This window comes from Strongyloides ratti, scaffold srae_chrx_scaffold0000002 (genome assembly GCF_001040885.1).
Source record: "Strongyloides ratti genome assembly S_ratti_ED321, scaffold srae_chrx_scaffold0000002".
Taxonomy (NCBI): Eukaryota; Metazoa; Nematoda; class Chromadorea; order Rhabditida; family Strongyloididae; genus Strongyloides; species Strongyloides ratti.
Window position 1 is genome coordinate 602544 of NW_020171510.1, and position 26256 is coordinate 628799.

The 26256-nt window shown below is 19.7% G+C and overlaps 9 protein-coding genes across 9 annotated transcripts; 4 read left to right on the forward strand and 5 right to left on the reverse strand.

Annotated features, from left to right (window-relative positions):
* Positions 1–1733: 1733 nt before the first annotated feature.
* On the forward strand, positions 1734–2174 carry SRAE_X000113000 (Cytidine deaminase; the record flags this gene model as incomplete). The annotated part of the gene is made up of 1 exon (XM_024645486.1): positions 1734–2174. The coding sequence occupies one exon, from the start codon at positions 1734–1736 to the stop codon at positions 2172–2174; it is 441 nt and encodes a 146-aa protein (XP_024498592.1).
* A 1930-nt stretch (positions 2175–4104) lies between these two features.
* On the reverse strand, positions 4105–6422 carry SRAE_X000113100 (AMP-dependent synthetase/ligase domain-containing protein; the record flags this gene model as incomplete). The annotated part of the gene is made up of 4 exons (XM_024645497.1): positions 4105–5723; positions 5792–6182; positions 6237–6300; positions 6346–6422. The coding sequence occupies 4 exons, from the start codon at positions 6420–6422 to the stop codon at positions 4105–4107; spliced, it is 2151 nt and encodes a 716-aa protein (XP_024498593.1).
* A 382-nt stretch (positions 6423–6804) lies between these two features.
* Positions 6805–6951, reverse strand: SRAE_X000113150 (Protein of unknown function DUF4535 family-containing protein; the record flags this gene model as incomplete). The annotated part of the gene is made up of 1 exon (XM_024645508.1): positions 6805–6951. The coding sequence occupies one exon, from the start codon at positions 6949–6951 to the stop codon at positions 6805–6807; it is 147 nt and encodes a 48-aa protein (XP_024498594.1).
* A 3502-nt stretch (positions 6952–10453) lies between these two features.
* On the reverse strand, positions 10454–12112 carry SRAE_X000113200 (Gamma-interferon-inducible lysosomal thiol reductase; the record flags this gene model as incomplete). The annotated part of the gene is made up of 4 exons (XM_024645519.1): positions 10454–10691; positions 10764–11269; positions 11329–11732; positions 11779–12112. The coding sequence occupies 4 exons, from the start codon at positions 12110–12112 to the stop codon at positions 10454–10456; spliced, it is 1482 nt and encodes a 493-aa protein (XP_024498595.1).
* A 452-nt stretch (positions 12113–12564) lies between these two features.
* Positions 12565–16200, forward strand: SRAE_X000113300 (Hypothetical protein; the record flags this gene model as incomplete). The annotated part of the gene is made up of 4 exons (XM_024645530.1): positions 12565–12609; positions 15430–15435; positions 15476–16021; positions 16072–16200. 4 exons carry the CDS (start codon positions 12565–12567, stop codon positions 16198–16200), a joined length of 726 nt encoding a protein of 241 aa, XP_024498596.1.
* A 2781-nt stretch (positions 16201–18981) lies between these two features.
* On the forward strand, positions 18982–19647 carry SRAE_X000113400 (CYTH-like domain-containing protein; the record flags this gene model as incomplete). The annotated part of the gene is made up of 2 exons (XM_024645541.1): positions 18982–19272; positions 19333–19647. 2 exons carry the CDS (start codon positions 18982–18984, stop codon positions 19645–19647), a joined length of 606 nt encoding a protein of 201 aa, XP_024498597.1.
* Positions 19648–19868: 221 nt separating this feature from the next.
* On the reverse strand, positions 19869–20246 carry SRAE_X000113500 (Hypothetical protein; the record flags this gene model as incomplete). Its single annotated transcript, XM_024645552.1, has 2 exons — positions 19869–20053; positions 20099–20246. 2 exons carry the CDS (start codon positions 20244–20246, stop codon positions 19869–19871), a joined length of 333 nt encoding a protein of 110 aa, XP_024498598.1.
* Positions 20247–21273: 1027 nt separating this feature from the next.
* SRAE_X000113600 (High affinity copper uptake protein 1) lies at positions 21274–21834 on the reverse strand (the record flags this gene model as incomplete). Its single annotated transcript, XM_024645563.1, has 3 exons — positions 21274–21478; positions 21520–21715; positions 21762–21834. 3 exons carry the CDS (start codon positions 21832–21834, stop codon positions 21274–21276), a joined length of 474 nt encoding a protein of 157 aa, XP_024498599.1.
* Positions 21835–22877: 1043 nt separating this feature from the next.
* SRAE_X000113700 (Rab3 GTPase-activating protein catalytic subunit) lies at positions 22878–26072 on the forward strand (the record flags this gene model as incomplete). The annotated part of the gene is made up of 3 exons (XM_024645574.1): positions 22878–23342; positions 23384–23887; positions 23949–26072. 3 exons carry the CDS (start codon positions 22878–22880, stop codon positions 26070–26072), a joined length of 3093 nt encoding a protein of 1030 aa, XP_024498600.1.
* Between the last annotated feature and the right edge of the window lie 184 nt (positions 26073–26256).

Consider the following 26256-nt stretch of genomic DNA (forward strand, 5'->3'; position numbering starts at 1 on the left):
AAAAAAATATTATTTATTGGATTATTTAAAAAAAAAATTTAATAATAATATAATATCTTTTTATAATAAATAAAAAGTATAATATACTGATGTTAAAAAATATTAAAAAGAATAAATGTTAACATCCTGCAATTTTGAATTTTATATATATATATATTTATATGTGTGTATATATAAGTCTAAAGAAACATACATACATTCTTATAATATATTTTCTTACTATTTTCTCTCAAAATAACTTTTAAATTTGACAACTATCAATTTATATATAATTAATTTTTTTCTTTTTAAACATACTAAACTTAATTACAATATATGGCATTTGATTAAAATATAAATTTATATAAATGTAAAAAAAATAATTTTTTTTTTGTTAGATATATTTAAAGAAATAAAAGTGTATGATAAAGTAAAAAATAAAAAATATAAATAAAATTTTTTTTATAAAATTAAACATATAAAAACATAAATACAGATAAATTGTTTATACAATATGAATTTCGACTATATCAATACAAATAATTGTTTATAATCAGTATACCTATATATAAGAAAATACTTTAAAATTTTTTAATCATTTTAGCTTTGTTTTTTCATAAAAAAAAATTTACCTTTGTAAACAATAGTAAATGTTTATTTAAAATAGTTATTTTATTTTTGTATTATCATTTTTAAAATTATATATATATATATAAAAAGATTTCACTGAAATCTAACTTTTAATATAATAATAAAATTTAATTATTTTTATAAAATATTGTATGTCGAAAATTATTTTGTTACTAATAATATAAAAAATTTTACATAACATAAAATATTTTTAATTAAATTTAATGTATAATCTTATTATATCCTTTTTAAAGATAAAATTTTATTTTTATATTACACAATTTTGTAATATTACAATATTCAGTGTTATATTTGTATATAAAAAACATAATTAGTTGTTTGATCATATCAAATTATTAAGTAATAATTTGAAATTACACTACTAATCATCAATTAAAATTAAAATATAAGTGTTTTAATATATCATACTTATATTTCTTTGTTAAATAAAACATTTAATCGTCTTAATAATTATACCAATCAACTTAAATAATGCACAGGTAATTTCTTATCTCATAAAATGGTGGATAACAAAATATTTAAATTATAAAGTAATACACAATATAAAATTTTTTTTTTTTTAAAAAGTTTTGTGATAAATATTAATTTAAATAAAAGTGTTTATATTTTTCAAATATTATATAATAGCATCTTATGACCATAATTTTATAATATATTTAATAAATTCTTAATAATTTAATGCCATGACAATCAAATATTACACTTTATTCCAAATCTTTAATATGTCATTCATCTTTTGTATACCCCTATCAATTATATTTGTTTCAAATAAAAACCATTTCCTGTTAAATTTTTGTAAAAATTATAGAAAAATAATAAAAAAAAATCTTTGTAATTTAATTGATCTTTTATTCAAATAAAACTAATTAGTATTTCTAATATTTTTGCATAATTAAAAATATTGTTAGATATTATTGTATATTATTTATATTATAAATATTTTTTAAATATATTAAAATTTATGTCAAATAAAAACAGTTTAATAAAATTTACCTTTAAAATATTTTTTTTCTTTATTTATTTTTTTCTTAATATTTAATTTTATTAAAAAAAAAACTTAGAAGTTAATTAGTTATATTTTAATAATTTTAGAACATTTGAAAATGCAAAACGCTGTTGTAATTAGTGATTCTGAATTAATTGAAGCTTCAGTAAAGGTTATGAAAAATTCTTATTCACCTTATTCTAACTTTCCTGTTGGTGCTGCATTATTGACAAAATGTGGAAAAATAATAACAGGAGCTAACATTGAAAATGCTTCATTTGGAGGTACTATTTGTGCAGAAAGATCTGCTTTTGTTTCAGCTATCTCAAGTGGATACAAAGATTTTGTTGCAGTTGCAGTCTCAACTAATCTTGCTGTACCAGGATCACCTTGTGGTATTTGTAGACAATTTATGATTGAATTTGGTAACATTAAAGTTATTCTTAATTCAACAACAACCAATAAAATTGAAATTGTTGAGTTAAAAGATCTTTTACCTAAAGCATTTACACCAAAAAGTTTGGAAACTTTTAATGAGGAAAATAAAGGTAAAAATTAAGTTTAAAAAATATAATAAATTTTTAATTTTATTTTTAATAATTAAAAATTGTTGATTGAATAAACTTTTTTATTTATTCTTTTAGTAGTTAAAAATATTAATTATTATTTTTATTATATTTCATATAAATTTAGCATATTTTGAATAGATTATAAAAAAAATATTACAGTAGGCTACTAAAGACAACACATTTTTATTATTTCATTTAATTATAGTTGTTAAATAGATTTTATTTTTCTTAATTTACAGTATTTTAATTATTAATCAACCAAAGATCGTAAAAAAGTACTCAATAATTTATTTTATCATAATTAACAATAATTTCTTTTATAAATTTTATTGTTATATTTTTATATTCAATAAAATAGTAGGTAGAAACGTATATGTGATAAAAAATATACAATTTCTATCTTTATAATTTTTTTGATATAAAATAAAATTTATAATTATAAGGTATTAAACTTTTTTTTTTTTTATAAATTAAATGTAGTTTAAAAACAAATGTCTTTTTCATTGTTTTTTAGAAATATAAAATATTTTTTAATTACGTAAGAAAATAACATTTGTTGATAAACTTTTAAATGATATCCATTTATAGTTTTAAACAATGCTTTGTCATTTATAAAATTTAAGAATATTTTATGATTAAAAAATGGTACAATTATTTTAAATTATCAATTTTAAGCAAACATTTTAGCATATTAATAGCAAAATTTTTTTTATAATAGAATTAATTGCATTTTTTTGAAAACAATTTTATAATTATATATTTTAAGTTAGTAAATAAACAATTTTTTAATTTAATACTATGATTTTGTTAAGTAAAAAATACAGTGTATAATTTAATATATATATATAACCATCAATTATCTATTATTGTAAAAAAAAAATAAAATTACCCAATTATTTTAAATTCATTTACAAAAACTACAAAAATATTTAACTAAAAATATACATGTAAAATTATATATATAATATAAAATGTTAAAGATTATTTATATCTAATATTCAATGTTCTTATCATTTGAGACTTCCAATAATTGCTTTGTTGTATAATACTAAAAATCAAATAAAAAAAAACAATTAAGAAAGAAACCTTTTTGTTGATATTTTATACTATTTTTAAGCATTTATTTTACCATATTTTCATTAAATAAATATTTATATATTAGTTCATATATATATTTAGAAGCTTTTTAACAAATAACCAGAAGAATATTTTAAAATTTATAAAAATTTGTTCCAGCAATATAATATAGAGAATAATTTGATTAAATTAAATTTTACCTATCTATGACTAACTTGTTATTTATTATGTATTATAACCAATTAAGTGTTATCATATATAAATATTTATATATATACTTATTATAAAATTTAAAATTTGTAGATAATTTTATCTTTTAATATTAAAATAATATCTAAAGAAAGATGTAATTATTGATAAACGAAAATATAACACTGATTTAATAAATAATAATTATAAAAGTACAACTTTAAAAAAAAATTTTAAAATAAAAATTAAAAAAAAATTATTTCATTATCATAAATATTTAATAAATTTTTTTTTAATTATTTTTATCAAAAATAAATATGTATAATTAAGCTTATATATTGTATCTAAATTAAAAAAAATGTATATATTATTATACGTTTATTATATTTAAATGCCAAAATTTAACATTATATTTTATTAAAAATAGATGAGATAATGATAACAAAAGCTTGTTATAAAACAAAGATTTATAAAATATATCATAAACCTGATTAAATTGAGGAAACTTATAATTTCAAGCAATTATTATAATAAATTTTTAAATTATAAAATTAATGTGCGGCTCATGTATATAATAATTATCAAAGTATTAGAGAAAAATTACAAAGTTATATATATATATATTATTACAAATATCGTTTTTTTTTATATGAGTTAATTGTGGTTATAGAGTGATTCAATCTCCTTTTTATAGTGATTCTCAATAACCTTACGTTTTAATTTTAATGCTTCTGTTAGTAATCCACTTGCTGGTGTCCATGGTTCATTACAAAGATAAATTTTAGCTGGTATTTCAACACGTGTAAGTACTCCTTTAACAGAATCTTGAATTACTTTTAATAATATATTATTAACTGTTTTGTCAGAACAAATTTCTTTGAAAGACTTTCCAGTAATATCATTTTCCTCTGCTAATTTCATAATATTTTTTTCATTTGGTACAATAAGTGCAATAAGATAGGAGGCATGAGAGTTTCCGTAAACACAAATATTGTCAATATTTGAATTTGTAAGAAGAGATGTCTCAACTTTACCGAGAGATATGTACTCTCCATGACTTAATTTTATAAGATCTTTTTTGCGATCAATTATTTTGATAGAGCCATCATTACGAATTTCACCAATATCTCCAGTACAGAAGTAACGCTTGCCGTTTATTATTACAAATTCTTCCTTTGTTTTTTCAGGATTTTTATAATATCCTTCACATACATTACTTCCATGAATTAATATTTCCCCTTGTGGTGGATCATTTAATGGACTATAATTAGCTTCAGACCATTCACGAAGCATAATTTCACAACATGTCAATGGTGGTCCAACAGATCCAGTTGATAAATCATGAACATCAGCTAAAGTTGCCCCACCACATGTTTCAGTTAATCCATAACCTTGAACAACAGGACAACAAAAGCATATATTCATAAAACGTTGTGTCTCAGCATTAAGTGGTGCTCCACCAGAAAGAACAACACGAAGTTTGCCACCCAAAAGTTTTTTAATTTTATTAAAAGCCAATTTATTCATAATAAAACTTGAGTATCCATCTTCATAACGAGATCGTCTACGTTCATAACAAATACGGAAAAGTTCTTTAAATATCATAGATCCATTAGATACTTCATCTGTAACAGCTTTAAAAATACGATCCATAACTGCAGGAACACATGCCATAAGTGTTGGTCTTAATACTGATGTATCACCTTTTGTGCCTTTTTTTATTTTTGGAGCACGATCAAATAATGTTTGAGCAGATGAATAACCAATTCTACATCCTTTTGATAATACAACAAGTTCAGCACACACTTCAAGAATATGAGCAAGTGGTAAATATCCTATATAAATATCTGTTGATTTTATTGGAATTACTGATCTTTGTCCAGCAACTGCAGCAATAATATTTTTATGTGTTAAAACAACACCTTTTGGATTTCCAGTAGTTCCACTAGTATACATTATCATACAAATATCATTATCCTTAACTTTTTCAAGATCTCTTTTCATGCCACTTCCCATGGCTTCAAAATCATCCCAAAGATCACAACGTTTAAACGATGTTTTTAATTCTTTTATTGTTTCTAGTTTTTTAGGATCATTGACTGAAGGATTAAAGCGATCTTCAAAATAAATAACATGTTCAATGTTATCAATATTTTTTCTTATTTTTTTTATTGTATCTAAATGAGCAGTTGTCGTAAATAACACTTTACCTTCTGATTCTTTAATAGCATAAGTAACAGCTTCTTCTCCAAGTGTAGCGTAAACAGTAATAACTTAAAAATTAAATATATATTATATATATTAATTAGTTATGTTATAAACATATTAATATGACACCTACCTGGATAACCACTACGAAAACAGGCTTGAGCTGTAATCATCCATTCAGCACGAGTTTCAGCAAATATAACTATATGTGTTTTTGGTGGTAAATCTAATAAAACAAAAGCATTTGCCAAATTTGTTATTTTGTCATCAACCTCACCATAACACATCCATTCATAATGACCCAATTCAGCTTTTTGAAACATCCTTCCATCAGCTTGTTTCTCATTTTCAGTTGTTATAATTTCACGAGTCCCAAAACATGGTAATTCTTCGTATAATTCACAACATTTATCCCAAACATGTCCTAGTGTTGGACAATTTTCAAAAATTTCTGTTTCTAATTTGTCAATGCTATTTACATGTCTAAATGGAGAAGTTGGATCATTTTCATCAATGCGAATAGCCTAAAAATATTATCAAAAAATTAAATATTGTGATATGCCTATATACTCGTTTACCTTTGTACGTTCAGAAAGTTGTAATTTCTTTTCTGGATTAGCAAAAATTTGGAATGGTATATAACTTATAATGTCATAGAAAAAAAAGAACACTTTAAAAAAAACTGACACAACATTTAGATATTGTGGACGATGTTTTTCTAGAATTTTATCAATTCTCTTGACATCTGTTGGACTGTGACTCATCCTAAAAGATTTATCAAATAACTATAATGATAATTAATAAAAGAAAAAGTAAAGATAAAAGTATAAAATCGAAGTAACGATTATTACTTAATAAACAGATATATAATAAGTTGCTATATTGTTTTTAAAAAGTAGATGAAGACGTGTACTTCTCATCAAAGTGATAGGGTAAGATTGCAAATAAAGAGTGTAAAATTAATGACAACGATAGAAGAAAACAATAAAATGTAGAACCGTTAACGCCTATTTTTATATAAAATTATGACAACACTTTAGTTAAATTCTCTCAAAAGCTTTCTTTTAAACAAGGAATTATTTCCAGTCAAATTAAAAAGTTATTCGTTTTAAATAACAAAACTGCGTCACATAAAAAAAAAAAATACTATTTTTTATAACGTTCCAAAAATTCTTCTATCTTTTTTGGTATAGAGGCAGGATCAGGTACTTTTGGGACTTCATAATTTTGATCATAATAAACACCGGCATAAGCACCAATTGTAAAACAGACAAATTTTGAGAACATTCCCATTTTTTTTTCTAAATAAATGAAATTAAAAAAAAAATCTTTTTTGCAAGTGGAGAAATGTTTATGATAATAATGAATAAAACGTCTTCAAAAAAAAGATTTAAATAAGTTGATGTCTCATGGTACTAAAGTTAAATAAATACTAAAGTTTGTGTTATTAATGTAGTTTAAAAGTTTTGTATTTTGTATTCTTTAATTAATTGACTGATAAATACGTAAAGAATTTAACTACAATTATTAAACTTGACCTATCATATGTTATCACTAATTTGAAATGTAAATATAAAATTAAAAACATTTCTAATAAACAAAATAATTTTACCATTTTAAAAGGAGTAACATTAAAGTGTCATAATTCAAAAATTACATGATCGACAGATTACTTAAATGTCATTGTTTTTTATCATAAGAAGCTCATATAGTAAATAAAGTAATTTTTTCAAATTTTACTAAATAATGTCTAATAAAAAAAAACATCAAATATTAATCATAAAAAAGAATCTTAATATAGAAAAAATTATATAAATATAGAAAATTTATCATATATATAAATCAAGGTCAACCAAAAAATAAGTTAAAAATTGTAATGGTATAAAAAATGTTTTTTTGTTGATTGGGATAACGACATTCATACCTCTAGTCGTAAAATATTTTTCTCGAACATTCTTTATAATAAAGGCACAAGCAGAAAGATAATTTTGAATGAAAACAAATTATAATTACAATTTTAATGAAGCGTCTCAATCAATAGGTATCCAAATTTGCGATAGAAATATTATATAATAATAAAAAAAAAAAACTATTATAAGAATATGATAGAAAAAGTTAAAATCATTTTAGGACATATTTCTTTCTTCAATTTTATATAGTATATTGACATTTTCTTATCAAAATGATGACTCTATAAAATCATATATGTTATAAAAAAAATGTCTTTTTAAATAGAAAAAATATAAATTGAATAGAGATACAAATTTATTTTTATAGAATAGTATGACTTAAAAACATTTTCCATATGTATCATAATAGCTTAAAATTAAAAGTGTTTTTTTTATACGTCCCAATACAATAATTTTTGTTCTATTATTATACATGTATTCAAAATTAAAAATAAATATTATTATATATTATAATTATTAAAAATATTAAACATATTTTGCAGTAAATCTTTTGCTTTTTATCAAATGTTTTTCCAATGATATTAATATTTTACATTGGTAAAGAAAATCAATTTCAATATATTTGTAAAAAAAAAAAACAAAACAAAATGACATGTGATGTTAACTTTTTTTTAAGTTCAATCTCTATCAAATGATAATTAATAAATAATTTTTTTATGCTAATCATCAAATAACAGAAAAAAAATATTTATTGCATTTAACATTAACTAGTTGATAAAATAATTTGTTACAATTATTATTTATTAAATTAATTACTGTATATTTTATATTTTCATTTCTTCAAATTTTTGTCTATTAATATTTTTAAGTAGAAATTTTATTTAATATTACAATAATAATTAGTCCTTCAAAAAATAATTAATGATTTTATTAGATATATCATTAAAAATGTTGTTAGTTTTTTCTTTTATACAAATATATTTTCAACATTAGACGTTTAATCTAAGCTTTAATAGCTTTAAATTATACTATTTAAAGCTCGATCAAACGTTTAATACAGAAAATATCGGTCTGTAAAAAGAAAAAAAAAACTAAACCCTAATATAATTATTCCATATAAAATTTTGATTTTTGAAATTATTTATTGAGAAAGAATTTGTTTAACCATATTGAAAATTAAATTGTATTTCATTTAAATTTAATATAAACGGCATTCAATACTATAAAATAAAAAATTAAAAGATAATTTATCAAGGTAATTTATAGACATATAAAAATTTATAATATTTATATATATATGCTAAACATTCATTAATAAATTATACACTATAAATGTTCAATTGGGCTAGCATGATGATAATAATATTTAATGGTATTACAAAATGGCGTTACTTTAAATAAAAAGGGGAAGAAATGTGGGCTGAAGAAATTATAATGAAAACAAAATAATGACTATATTACAGTTAGAAAATATTTTAATACATTCATCTTTATCCTTCTGTATATTAATACATCAACTTACATTTTCTCATAATATTAAACTTTAAACATACTAAATAGTATTATATGTATAATATTTTGAAATCTGTTTAATCAAATAAACGACCAGATACAACAACTGACACTATTTTAAGAGGCTGATAAATTGATATTGCTTACCGATAAATGTTTTTAATAAAAGGTCATGCATTTTACTTTATATATATATATATATTAAAATCATATATATTATAACATTTGAAGTCTTGTAAAATGATACTAATGTAACAGTAGTACGATTTATAAAATAATTGATAGGGTAGAAAAAAATAAGTTACAAAAAAATTAATGTCAGAATAATTGGGAACAATTTAATAAGAATAAAATATTACAATTATCAAAGACATTATTAGTTTGATTTCATTGAATTGAAATAACAACAAAACTAGGCAAAAATCAATTATAATAAAATAGATATAAGAATGTTTTGGAAAAAAAAAAATTAGGCAATATAATTTATATTTAAAATCTAAATGCAATATTTTCTATGAATACGTATTAATAATACAAATATAAAAATTTCATTGCATCATTTGATAATATATAAATTTTATCAAATAAATGATCGTTGTGAAGTATATGACAAGCTATAATAAATGATATTGCAAAGGATATATTTACAAACATACAAAAATATACTTTTAAATATGCCAATCTAAAAAATTGATCACGTGGTAGATAATTTCTATGTTTAAAAAATATATTATATACGTTGTAAAATTTTTAGGTAATATTTAACATAAACTTATACTACGAACTAAAAACATTTTATATTTTATAAAAATAAATACATTTTTTTTTTGTAAAATATTTATATGACATTTATAAAGTATAAAGTTCTAACATAATTTATTATAAAAATTTTATACTTATATATAACATTTAAGATATTTTTTATTTACATAAATAAAAATAAAGATTTTATTTTAATATTTTTTAAATATAATATAAACTTTTATTTTGTATTAAAAGATACTTTTATAATGAAGAAATTCTATCTACATACCAAAATATTTGATGTAAACAAATAATAAAAATTAAAAATTTTTTTTTAATATTATACATAAAGTTTAATAATATACAATTAAATTATATAAATATCATATTTTAAGAAGCAATCAAACATGATTAACTACTAATCTACAAACTTTTATACTTTTATCAAATAAATTATACACATTAAAAAAATATATATATATATATATATATTAAAGATAACAGTTTGATAAATTAACATTACATAACATTTTATATTAAAATAGAAAGAAAATGTAAAATTAAATACCATTAAAAATTTTGCCTCTTAAATTATATTAAATTTTAATTTAATTTTTAATATTTTAAAATTAACATCTTGATTCTTCATATTCACAACGTCCACAAAATTGTCTATCATGATTTTTTCCATTATACCAAATACACATCATTTTATCAAGAATTGGTAAATAATTTTGTGCATTACTAAGACTATAACTGTTAATTAATAACCAAGGTTCTTTTGTCATTTTATCTGGTGTAATTGTACTAATAAATTTTTCATATTCCATAATAAGAGAATTATAATTCTGACCATGTGTACATTTTCTATAAATAATAAAAAGATTAGTGATAAGATAATAAAAAAAAATAAAATAAAATATTATATAAATAACATACAGTATTGTATTTTTAATTGGTAAAGGAAGATTAAAAAATTTTTTTCTACAATCATCATTTAATGAATCAAATGCCAATTTATCTTTATTCAATTTTGAGTTCATTAAACACATCTGTAATCTTGTAGATGTTTTCAAATTATCTATATGTTTTGAAATACAATGGTAAACAGCAATATTACGACATCCTTTTGTTACACGATTATTACAATCATTTTTATTCCATTCATTCCATATTGGGGTTAATTTTAGTGTAAAAACGTCTTGAATATTATAAGCATAATTATCAATAAATGTATCTTTCAATGATTCTGAAATCATTCTTTGTGTAACTGGTTCTTCTGGATCATATAAAATATTTAAATCAATTTTTTTATCTAATATCTCATTTTTATATTTTAAACACATTTCATTTGTAAAGCATTCATTAGATATTTTTTCAGTTGAACACCAGAAATCAGGAGGTGTTGTACAATTATTAATTTTATTTCCTCCACTTTTTATATTCTGAATAATAGTAAAATTATTAAAAATTTTTTAAAAATATAAATTTTAGTAAATAATACCTTTAATGATGCCTTCCAAATTGATGGTTTTTCTTTAAGTAATAATTGATAAATTTGCATATCCATTGTCTTATCATTATCACCAATTAAAATTTGTGGTACAAAATTAGGTGAATTCAATATTTTTTTTGTAATAATTTCAGCTTCTTCTTGAAGTTGAATACCTTTATTACCATTAATACAATTTTCAATTAATTCTGTTTCTTTTTTTGTTAGTATACTTTTTAATATTCCACATTTATTAATAATATCTTTTGCCTTAACATTATTAATAATTTGTTTCATTCCACATGAAAAAAATTTTGCTCTATTATAATCATTTTCTATAATACTATTAGAACATGAGAATAGTGTATTAAATTGGCATTCTTTGATTCCATGTTGACATTGAACTTGTCCATTTTCTTAAAAATTAATTAATTTAAGTAATTATAAATATACATTTCTTACCCTTCCTTTTTGCTAATCCCCATGGTACAGCTTCAAAATTAACAGTTTCTAATGATTCTTTATTTGATAAAATTGTATTACTAAGGCGATTGAAAACAAATGCCATTGAATCAGAACACAAAGCTTCAAAAGAAGCTTTCATATTAATTTTATTTTTATTATTTTCAATGTTTCTTTTGTAACTTTCACAATATTTTAATGATCCAGTACATTTTAATGCAATATCTTCTGATTCACACCAAAAATCTGGTGGTAATGTACATATTTGTTGAGAAACTTTTATCCATATTAACAATAAAAAAAGACATAATTTAATATCATAAAAGTAAAACATATTTGTAAAATTTAAAATTATATGACAATTTAGAAACATTCCAGAGATTTTTATAATTTAATTGTAATAAATTTTCTTAAATACTTAAACTACTTATTATACTTTTAATAGTCTCTAAAACGGGGCAGATCTTCAAAAATTTAGATATTTATCTCTTTTTACATTCTTTAATTCATCGATTAAAAACATATTATCTATAATAATAAAATTCTTAATTTATGTCATATTAAAAAATATTTTAACAAGAAATTTTTATTTGAAAAAAAAATAATCATATGAATCTTTAATATAATAAGTAATTTACCTTTATAAACAAAATATTATTCATAATAGTTATTTATAATTTTCTATATAAAAAAAAAATAATTTTTATATTATTTTTAAAAATATATTAACAATTTTGAACTGTTATTTTTAAAAAAATTCGATGATTGGTCTATATAATTAGTTAGATGAAAGATATATTAAATAAAAAACAGATTTTTGATTCTAAAAAGGTAAATATTTTCTCATATTTTTAATATTTTCATATATCATTTTTATTTTAAATAATAAAGATTATATATAAAAAGTTGTTTCTACATTCTTTATTAAAAATTTAACAAATAATTTTTTGTTAATTATTTTGTTCATATTATAGTACATGATTATTTTGATAAAAGTTCAAAATTAAAACTATATTTTTTTAAAATAGAATAGTTTCTTAAATTAATTGAATTTTGTCTTAATTTACATATAATGGTAATATTTTTGTATATGGTAACAAATTTAATGTTAAAAATTTCATTGACAAATATTTTATTTTAATGAAGATAAATAAATTATTTATTTATTTTATTTCAATGAAAAAAGATAGCTTAATTTTTGCTACATCTTTATTAAACTGATTACAAAATGACCTTTGTACTAAAATTTAAAAAGTATTCTTCATAAATGTTATCTATTTATTGTACACTTAATTGTTGAAAATGTATCATGATCACATTCACGTGAAAAAAAAAATTACTTTTTTATAATAACTTAAGTAATATATATATATTAAATAAACTTTTTTTATTTATATATATATTGACATCAAAATTAATTTATATAAAAATTTTAAAAATAAATTTTTTTTTTCATAACACAAGATTGTTATCAAAATGCTTTTTAAAAGATATTAAAAAAAAAAAAAATTTTATTTTGTAAAATGACAATCAAAATGATTTTTATATATAAATAAATTTATCTTACTACAACAAATTGATAATGAAAAAATATTCTGATTTTAATTTCTTGAATATCATTCACAATATTAAGATAATGTTAATATCTTATAAATTTATATTTTTATTTCATTTATTTTATCATTTAATATATTTCTATCATTTTAAAAAGAATATGATTTTTCAATTTATTTATTTATAAAACAAACTATGATATACTTTTTTTTTTAATTTTATTTATAAAAAGAAATAAATTTCTATAATTATCAATAAACATAAATTATAAAAATTATTTGTGTTTAGTAAAAAAAAATACTATAATTTTGATTAGATATTTTAACAATTTTTTAGACGTTATTTATTTTACAAAAAGCAAAGAACATTTTATAGATTTAACTTTTTTGATTCATAACATTTTATAATTTTTACTATTATTTTATGAATAACAAAATTTTGCTCTTCTTCCGAGATAAGATTTAGTATAAACTACAATTTTAACGACAAATTTGGTAAACAATTATTAAATATATGTATTTTGTAGCACCTTAACTATTACTATTTTTAATTACATTTAATTAATGTAGTACAATTGTACCAGATAAATTTATATATATAAATTAACATGTTTTAAAAATTTTACTTTAAATAAATAAATGTTATAGAAAACCATGGGAAATCCATATGGATAAAATCTAAAGAATATTTTTATTAAATTAATGTTTTCAAATTAAAATTAAATATTATGTTGGTACTTTGATATTTCATCCTCCTATTTACTTATTTTTTTCTATAGTTAACCCTTTTATAAATAATACATAATAAATGATAATTTCATTATTATTTATTATATTATTTCATTTGAATATTATTTAAAAATATATACGAAACATAAATATTATTTTTTAGAATACTACTCCTTTTTAAAAATTTTTTATTAATTATAATAATATTTTGATAATTAAAAAAAAGATTATATTTATTATTTTCTTTTTTTTACAAAAATGATTTTTTTTTTTTGATGACAAAAACATTTTTAACCCTTCATTGGAAAAAATATATACAAACATTTTGCAATTTTGTTGATTTGTTCACAGAATGTAGTGACAAACAAACGTATATTCCGACACATTTTCATCTTTTGTTGCAATAAACAACTTTTGCAAAAAAAAAAGAAAAACAATAAACGTTGTATTAATTTGATACTATCCTTGTCATTTTTAGGCATACCCCTTCTTTGATAAAATGTATCGGTATATATGTTTAATAATCTAAAGATTATTTCTAATAAAAACTTGTTAAATTTTTTATGATATACCTATTTTTATTTGTTAAAAATACAGGTATTTATAATTATGAGCTGAATTGTATCATTATTATTTTCTTATCAAATAGTTCTTTGAGTGCTTGTAAGCAAGTTATATAATTGGTATCATATCAAAAAAAAAATAATATTTGTTCTAACAAATAAGATATCATTTCATGGAAAAATATTTTAATTTTCTTTGACTTAAAATTTAGATATTATTCTATAACATATTATTAATCATTAGTTTCACTATTTCCGATTATTAGTCTATATTATTTGCTTTTGTTTTATATATATTTTTTTTTAAACAAGTTCAAAAACAAATATGTATGTTTTATAGTTAAACAAACATTCACGTGAAAATATTGCATCATCTTTAGGTAAAATTATTATAATATCCAGAGAAGATATTATCTAAAATCTAAGATTGCTGTTCTTTTGATTGCATTTTAGTTGATGGCTTTTATAATTTGACTATCATAAACAATTCTATTTATAATTAAAGTTTAACAATTACGTACTTTTATCAATTAATTTTAAATTACAAAATTGTTGATTATTAACTATATATATATTTTTTTTTTTAAAATGCAAAATTATATTATTTAGTTGATTATTATGCATTCATTATTAAGATGAAAAATATTTGCCGTCTATTTTAATTATCATCAATATAATAAAAATATATTATTTTTTATATTTTTTTAGATATAATTTCAATATAATCTCACATTATAAACGTTTTTTTTTTAAATATTATCTTACTTTAATCTTTGGACGACCATATATTATATATACATATATAGATACAAGTAAGAAGAACATTTTTCTTAGACCATTTTATATATATAGGAACACATTATAAAAAGAAGGATGGTCTATAATATAATGTCTTGCTCTTCAATACCTACCGCTCATTCAATAGAAAAAGACAAAATCCATTCTGGCAATGTCAGTCATTCTAAAACTGAAAATTATTCTTCTAATACAATATTAGAATCAAAATATTCTTTTTCTAATTTATTAAAAACAAGTTGCAAGGAAGAAAACGTTATGAAAAAAGAAAAAAATAATGTATTTTTATCTTCAAAAAATGGAGTACAAAATTCTCGTTACGAAACAGAGAAAGCAATAAGAAATACTATTGCATTGGCTGTGATAACAAGATTACACCAATGGTGTTGTCAACTATTTTGGTTAACAATTATATGTGTTATGGGTGCATGTGGAGATCTTCATTATAATAAAAGCAAAACATTACAAGATATTCGTAAAAGTCTTACTAAAAACAATCTTCAATCAAATACAATTTTTTCTGTGTCAAATAAAGATGTCACATCAAATAGTCATGTTAAAGCTAATAAAAAAACAAAAAATGTTACTCAGATTGAAATTCAAGTATGTTTATTAACTTATAATTTAATAATATAATCATTTTTTTTTTCTAGTTGCTAAGACATCTTACATGTCCTCAAACAGCAATTTTAAGACCATTAATAAAAAAGAATAAAAAAAGACTTGCTTCACGTCCCCCATCTAGACAACTTTTTGATATTATGGAAGAAGAATTTGAGTAAAAATTAAAAAAACAAACAACAATTAACTTTCAATCTAAATATAATGATATTCTAACTCACAAAAAAAAAACAATAGGAAAATAATTACGGTGTAATATATTTGACCTTAATTCTTTTTCTTTTGGAATATATCTTGTGCCATTTTTGGTAGTATCAACAACCCAATCAAAACTAACAGCAAATATTTGTATCTTTATATTAGCAACTGCCTTTACTGAATAATTTGACTTAAATTTTTTATACCATTAGTTTAATTTTTTTCTTTACGGTTATATTATTATTTGTTCATTTATTATAAATATTGTTGACAAAGTTTTTATATATATATTTTTTTTCATTATTTTCTAAAAAAAAAAGATATTACAACAATAATTAAATAATTACTGTAGATAAAAATTTATTTATTAAAAGTAAAATTATTTATATCATATGAATGACAATTATTAATTTATGTGAAAAAAAAGATATAAATTGCCATCAATTTCATGAAACATTTACTTTTATTTTTGTCATCGTCATATATAATAATACTTAAAGATATGTTGATAATAATTTTAGTAAACAACAAATGGCATATAAAATTAATATATATTTGTTTCTTTGAAACAGGAGTTATAATTTATAGGATGAATGTGATGTACCCGTTGTCAGGGTATACATTCATTATATCTTCACGTGAATGTCCTTTTAAAATCTGCTCTATCACATGTTTTGAAAAAGATTTAGATGATTAATTATTATAAAAGCAAGTATACCGATATAAATACATTATTGTATGTACTCAATGATAGCTAAAAAGATTCACATATTCTAACTTTTTTGATTGTTTTAAATAAGTAGTATATAATATCAACATTTTCACAACATTTTAATCTTCAATTTATTATCATATATTTGATAAAAAGTGTCGAATCATCATATATTATTATTATTTAAATTGCTCAAAAATTTGATGAGTAGAATTTGATTATTGACAAGTAAAATAAATATTAATAAAAATATATATTTTCCTGCTTATTATTTTGAAACATATAAAATGTTTATTATTATCATTCAATTAATTATTTACATTCCATAATAAATTTATTTGTCTTAAATAAATTGCCTTCAAATACACAATTTGTTTTTCATAATAATAAGTTAAAATCGGCGAAAACTGATATTAAACAAAAAAATTATTTACCTTGATTTTTAATATTTGTATAATATATTAAAATTTTTTTTATTGTAATATATATATTTATAACTAATAATGGCAAAAAACATAGTGAAACAATTTGAAATAACAATATTGTGATCAATCTTATTTATTATAATTATAATATTTTTTTCTTAACAAAATATTTCTAATATTTTTATAGAATCTACAAAATTGCACGATTGATATTTAGTTTGATACAACTTATAAGTTTTATTAAACAAAAAAAAAAAGATAATATGTCAAAACAATTTGATAGTAATACATAATTAGATTTATCATTTTAATATAATAAAAAAGAAGAGAAAAAAAAGACGTTTTTTTTAGTTTGTAGTGATTAAAAAATATTAAAATTCATATGACACTATTATTATGATAATTAAATCTTGTATATATATAATGATATTACCTTTCTTGATTAAATTATAGGCATCTTAGTAAGAATGATGTAATTATACATATGTCTTATGGTATTTTACCAAATTTTAATGTTTATCAACCTTTGTACCTTAAGATATATATTTTTTTTTATGTTTTAATTTGCGTATAAATATAATGTCTATTTATTTTCCATTTCAAACTGTAAAAGTTAGTCTTTCATTAATGTTCATCCTACAATATATTATCAATATTTTTTTTTTCTCAAAACATAATATTTTGATCATTCACAAATTTTTGTATGTAATCTTAATGAATAAGAGAAATTATTAAATTTAATCTTTATTTCTTATCAAATAATAATAATACTACTCTTAAAACATTTTATTATTTAGAAAATAATTTTTATTACTTCCATAATGAGTTTCAACAAAAAATTAGATAAATTTTAATCTTAGAAAAAAAAACAAGTATTTTTATACTGATAAAAAAAGAACCAATATATTAAATGGTAAATAAGTAGTTTATTTGACGTGTATTACTTTGTACTAACTAATTTTTTTGATAAAAAAAATACTACTTTTAAAATATATAATATTTAAAGAGTTATATTTATTAAAATAGTAAAAACTATATATCATTTAACAAATAAATATATATTGGTTTTAAATTCAAATATAATGATATTACAATATTTTCCTTAGCAACATTTAATCTTTCTTTAAATGATATTATATAATTTTTTTTTTCTTTCGATGATTCTTTATGTAACGAAAAAATATTTGTTACTTTACATTACATTAAATACATTTCTAGCATAACTTACTTTTGATGATAATCTTTACCTATTAATCCTTCATCAATAAAATGAACATTTTTATAATTATATATAGATAATAAAAAAAATTATTTTATGCTGTATGATAGCTTTAATTAACTTTATATTTAACTTTTTTTTTACTAAATTTATTATTATTATTATTGCAAATATATTTTTATCTTATTTTATGGAACTTTTTTTTTTCATATTTAGATATAAAACTAAAATTGTTTTCATTTAATTCTTTATCATATAAAATTATTTAAAAAGAAATATATTTTTACCTGTTTAAAAGTTTGATTTATTAATTTAAAAACAGGGTTTCTTTTTAGATTAGAAAAACAAATTTATTTAAGTTATATTTTTTAAAAAAAAGGAAGTAAATATGGATAATTTACTTTTTGACAATACAATACGATTTGTTAAGGTTCGTGCACCTGTTGATAATGTTGAAACAATGGAATCAATGATTTTCAAGTTTACTGAAAGTTTAGGACGTCGTAGTCAAATTGAAACAATTTATTTTAATACTTTTAATGGTGTTCTTAAAATTCGCCAATACAGAAATGCTGATAATTATGGTGAATTAATTTCTTATACAAAAGCACCAAGTAAGTCAAGAAAATGTGTAGGAGAGATGAAGTATGCTACACTAGAAAATTGTATTGAAACAACGGTATGTTATATATTAATATTTTTATTTTATATTAAAAATTATAATTTAACAAATTTTTAGTCCGTACTTTCATATGCTTTAGGAGAAAAAACTGGAATTAATATATTAAGAAGACAATTTGAGAAAGATTGTATTATAATTAATTTAGATTTTGTTGAAGGTTTAGGACATTTTATGAGTTTAAAATATATTTTGGATAAAGATAAAAATATTTCTGATGAAGAAGCATTTAAAATAATAACTGATATTATGAAGAAACATTTTAACTATGTGAAGAAAGATTTTTTACCAGTTAGTACTTATGTAGATCTCTTGAAATGTAATGGTTTACCTGATAGTGATTATGATGAAGATCATACCAGTGATTCATCATAAATTTAAAAGAAGTAATATCTTGTACGTTAAAATTTTTACTTCCAAATAATTGGTCAAACTATTTTATTGTACATATAGTTTATTTTATAAAAAAAAATGATTGTAAAAATTTTATTATATACAATCACAAAACGTTTTTTTAGTATTTTTTTTAGAAATTTTAACATTTTCTATTAGTAATAAAATGTTTTTGTGACAATATATTTATTAAAAAATTAATTTTATTCTTTTGTTGAAATATTGTAATAATCATCTGCAAATACCACTGGCATTATACATTCGAACATAATTAGTATTAATAAAACTGCTATAATATATCCAATAACAAAAATAACTAATTCTTTTCCTTTCAATGTAATAACATGTTCAGGTATATTGAAAGGATCATTCTCAAAACGAATACTAGCTTAAATATATATTATACTAAAAACAAAAAATAATTTAAACTTACCTTGACTTGGACGTGTATTACTCATTTTATTTGAGTTTTTAGATTTTCTAACTAAATTATCAATTGTTAACTCATCCATATTACTGGAGGAGGAATATATTGAAAGTTTTTTGTTTGAATTAATATCAGATGAATTTGATCTTGTCATTTTTATGCTAATAGTTATGAAAACAATAGAAAATTACTTAGTAAAATATTATTATAATGAAACTAGAAATTTTAGTATTTGTATAAATTATGTACAATATATTGAAAATTAAATAAATAAAAAAAAAAATATTTTATTCAAGGACCTTTAAAAAGTGTTTGAAAATGAGTAAGTAAACAAAATTGTTACGTAAAAATTTGTAGAGTTATATTTGCTAATATTACTTTTCTATATTAAATATAATTATCTTTAAAAAAAATATAAATAAAAAAATAATTTTTTTAAAACTTTTAAAAATAAAAAAAAAAAGATATTTTATCTAAATAGATGTCTAATACAAATATATTTCCATATAAAATATATTAAAATAAAATTTTTCTTTTTTTAGAAAAAATATATAAGCAATAATACTTATATTTATCTTCAAAACTATTTATAAAAGCATTTTCTTTTATAAATTCTTACCCTATTATTTGGTAATCTAAAACATATAATCCATCGTTTGATATTTTCAAAACATCTGTTTTTAAAATAAATGACAAATTGGTAAATATTTTTCGACGGTAGAAATGCATAAAATAAGATATACTTTTGCTATAAATTATTAATAATATATATATATATATATTTTGGATTTCTTCTATAACACAAAAACCAGATGTCAAGAAATGATAATGAGATTCATAATGTAATTTTATTTTTAAAACATTTTTATTTAAATTATTTCCCTCACCTAATGATAAAAAAGACCATTAACATTAAAAGATAAAGATTAAAGTTATTTATCTTTTTTAAAATGAACAAACCATTATAGGCAAATGGTAAAGAATATATTTTTTTTTATAATTGAATGTTAATTTAAAAGAAAATAAAAAAAATTATAGTTATAATTATAATATTATATTTTATAAAAATAATAATGCTTAAATAAATTACAGTGTTTTAAATGTGAATTTGTTTTTAGAATGTAATTCAGTAAAGAGTATTAATGACAAATATTTTAATAAAAATATATCTTAATGTAGTTTTAGCAACAAGTTCCGAGTGACATCTCTTCAAGTGGACTTTTATTAAAAGTAAAATACCCAATAGTCATGCCAAATATTGCTGAAATTATTATCCATCCATTAAAAGTCATAATAATAAGCATCAAAGTAAATGATATAGTTGTTTGTAATCCATAAAGAAGAGCATGAATAAATCTATCTAATGGAAATTTAGTAAAAGAAAATCTAAAAATTACTTTTATATTACTAATAATAAATTAACTTACTGAGATATTGTATTATTTGGTACAGATATGTTAGCATTAGCTCTAACATCAGGAGTTAATGGTTGATCAAAACTTTCTTGATTACTTTCCATATTTTTATTTTTTAATTCATATTTTGCCATCCAAATTCTTGCTTTTCGAATACCTTCATATAAAAAGGCAATTAAAAATACTATTATCATTGAACCAAATATACCTATAATATGTAATTAATAACAAAAAAATTATGTTTTTTAACAAACCACTGAAACTTCCTGTTTTCCAAAATTCAAATAAAATAAACTCTTTAGTTCCAAAATGAAGTAGCATATTCATTTTTAAATCTTTCAATTTCTAAAAATTAAAATAAATGGCGTTAAAAATACTATATAATATAAAACATTTTATCCAGAATATATTTTTTTATATTTTATATCATTTAATCAATTGTAAATAAACAAAATCAGGCAAGCGTTTGTATTTTTAAAATATAAAACATTAATATTTGATCAATCTTTATTTTTAAAATGTGAAAACAGTAATAAAAAATGGATGTATTTTATTAAGTAAATAAACAAAATATTTCTATTATTCTCTTCTTATTCTTATTTAGATCGTTTATTTTAGACTAACTAAAGACACTATACTCCATTAATCAAGGAACATCGTTTTAAGATTTACCCACGTGATTAAAAGAATACCAAACAAATATTTTTCTCAATCACTGTATTTTTTTTAACTTAATCGATATATTCTTATTAAAAATGTAATCATTTTAATTAACTACTCAATAATCTTTAGAAATTATGTATACCATCTTTAAATTATAAATAATTTTACTTATTCTTAACATACACTTTACTTTCAGTATAAAAAAAAAGCAGACAATAAAGATACGTAAGAAGGTTTTTTACTCATTTTTTTACTTTAAATAAATTCTTTGTGAAATAGATAACTTTACCATATTAATGTTATTTCTATTTTTAATATAATCATTTTTTTAATTTTAATAAACAGAAAGTTTAAATAAATATAATAAATAAAGTAAAACGTGTATAAATATTAATTGAATTAAAATAAGTTAATTTATTATTGATTTTCCAGAGTATACATTTAAAGCTCTAATAAAAAAAAAATTTTTTTTTATCATTAAATTTTATTATTTAACAAGGAATAACTCCACCATTATAAGTATATTGCAAATCTTTAGTATTATTATTTATCTTATCACTTTATATTATTACTAAGATTTTCGGATATTAAATTTAATTAAAATCTGTCATTTTTTTTATAGAAATTTTATAACACAAAGTCATAATCTATTACATTTATATATATATATATATATATATAAAGTGATTGCATATCACTATATTATTATGGAACAACCAAGTAATGTAAAAGTCATTGAAATGAATGTTAATTTTGAAAGTAATGTAAATATACTTACAAAATCAACAGATAATTTGTATATAAATAAAGATTGCGTAAAAAATGAGGATTCAGATGAAAAATATTGTAAAATATTATCTAATGACTCAACAAAAATGTTAGTAGATGAAATTACAAATTTACATATAGCTAAAAGTAATGAAAAAATAACAGAAGGAAATATTAGTTCTCAAAATATTGAAGAGAAAAATATGTCATTTGATGGAAAATTACACCCATCAACAAGTTTTGAAACATATGATACAGATTCTATTTTTGAAATAGATGATTTTACAACTGTTACTGAATCTGAAAAATTAGCTGCACAATTTGACTTTATTTTGAGAAAACATAAAATTTCAAGATTAAATTCTGAAGGTTGTAAAAAACGAATACTTTTAAGTAATAATATTGTATGTTTAAAAAATTTAATTGAAAATAAATTTATTTTTAGAGTTGGAAAAAAGAAGAAGATATTATTGATTATGATAATGGTAAATTATCAGTTGTTTTTACTTATTTATCATCATTTCCTGAACCAATAAATGACAGTCCAATACAAATATCTGAAGAAGATGGTAAAGAATACTTTGAAATTGATATTGGAAAAGTGTCTGATTTTTATGAAGACAAATATTTTAATATTGAAAATGATATGTCATTTGCTAAAGCATATGGAATTTATGGAGCTATATGGATTAGTCCTACAAGTAATTATATATCATCTTTCAATCTTACTGAAATCAAACAAGTTCTTTCATCAATTGGACTATTTGATAAACAATATGGTTGTTGTGTTCCAATTTTTTGTTCTTCAGATATATATACACCTTGGCGTGGTTTAGGAGTTTTTTTAGAAAATGATAAAAGAATTGATTTTCTTAATGCTTCATTAACTAAACCACCCATAAGTTTACGATATCTTAATGGTTTAAAAGAATTATTTATTGGAAAAGTGGTATGTTTTTTCATTTTTTATTATAATTAAATTATTAAAAATAAACATATATATATTTTAGAACATTTCAAGTCATTTTCCGGTTGATGTTTTTGTTACTATTAAAACAAGGTATAATATTTATAGTGAACAAGAATATGATTATAAAGTAGATATTCAAAATATTTTTAAAACTAACAAATTTATTGAATATTTAAAAGAAGATCAGTGTTTTTTTAAAATTTGTCCTAAGTATGATCCTTTAAAAGAAATAAGACTTTATGCAGAATTATCAAATTTATCAACTGATTTAATTAATGAAAGTCCATTATTTTCTGATTTAGATCCAAAAATGACATCAAAATGGTTTCTTGAAGTACTTTTTAATGATAATAATATTGGATTTTTATATAAAACATTTTTAATATTAGTTGAATATCACTCTAAATATTCAAATACACAAAAAATTCCAGATTGGTATTGTAAAGAAAAACTTTATCGTAATATTCCTTATGATATTACAAATGAAGATGGAAAAGATGATTTAAATGTTATCAATAAAAGTAGACTTATATTTTTTGAAACTACAGATGATGATTTTAACACAAATAATAAAAAATCAATCTTACAACAGTTGCCGCAAAGAATTGTTGAATATGTATTTGATACATGTAATTTAAATAAAAATTTCCCAAAACAAAATTCGCAAAGAATTTCAAATTATTCTGATGATGAATATGAAAAAATAGGAAATTGGAAAAATTTTATGTTGGAAGACATTGATAAATATAAATCATCAAAAACATTTTCTTTATCAGAACAAATATCAATTATTATTGTTAAATGTCTTAATATACCATATGATGATTCATACAGACTTGCATGTTATGTATGGATGGAATTTGTAAATTTACTAGGTAAATATTTTGATGATGCAATTGATATACCAGGAACAGAATGTAATACTGAACCAAATTTTAATGATTGTAAATTACAACAACTTTTACAACTTCTTCAATGTTGTATTGATGCTAAAAAACGATGGTACAATTATTATGAAAGTGATGATTTTAATAATCATGATTATGATGAATTTCATGATGCTGAAGAAGAATTTCAAAATATTGATTATAGTAGAATAAATAATCATAAAGAAGAACGAAAACCATTAGGTAGATCACATCCTGTTCAAGGTAATCTTCGTTTACTTAATTATGATGATAGAATAATGTATGTACCATTTCTTCAATATCCAGCTCCAATAACTGAAGAACAATTTGATAATCAATTATCTGAAGATACTGAATTAAGTAGAAATGAAAGAATTAAAAGACAAATTATTGTTTTAAAATCTGATATGAGTGCATTTAAAGCAGCAAATCCAGGATGTTGTTTTGAAGATTTTGTTCGATGGCATTCACCAAATGATTGGACGCTTGATGAAGAAAGTGGTACATATACATTATCTCAACGAATGACAGATACTGATAATATATGGCAATTAACGTGGAAAGAAGCACCAATTGAAGCTATTACTGAACAGGAACATATTTTTAATGAAACAATAGAAGCATATAAAATATTGGATACATTAAAAAATATAAATATTAAAGAATTGATAAATCTTATTATTCCATGTAATATAAAAGTTGGCTTTAAGACATTAGTAAAAAATGTACCATTAAAAGATAAGTATTCGCAACAAAAATTAAAAAACTTACAACAATATTTAATAAAATCATTATCATTAAATCAACAAGATGTTTTGATGGAATTTATACGAAATTTAAGAATTATACAAAATTCCATATTTCAATATAATTCATTAAAAGAATTATTTTCACAATTTAATAATAATTTAAGTAAAGATGAACAAGAATGTATAGAAGATTTAGTTATAAAATTAATGAATCATAATTCTTCAATAGATACAGATGAAGAAGAACATACAAGTTTAAAAGTTCCTATTTTGGGTGGTCCAAAAGGTTTTATTGGTCAAATTATATGTCAACTAGCAAACATGGGAGAAAATATAAATGAAGGAACATCATTTCCTGAACCAGAAGTAAAAGAATATCTTTTAAAATGTAAATGTAAAAGACCACATTTAGGATCCAGAGAATGTAATAATAGAATGTATACAATCGTTGATGATGATATTGTTTCATGGTACCTATCAATATCATCTGATATATTTTCTGCCTAAACAAATTTATAACTATGTACAATAGAAAAAATAAATTATAATTGTAATATAAAAAAAATAACAATTTTTTTTTATTTGATTGATTATAAAAATAAACTTCTGTATATTTTTATTATTGAAAAAAATAATATTAATTGTTTATTTTTTTACTTTATTTTAGACTATATTTTAAATATAATTAATC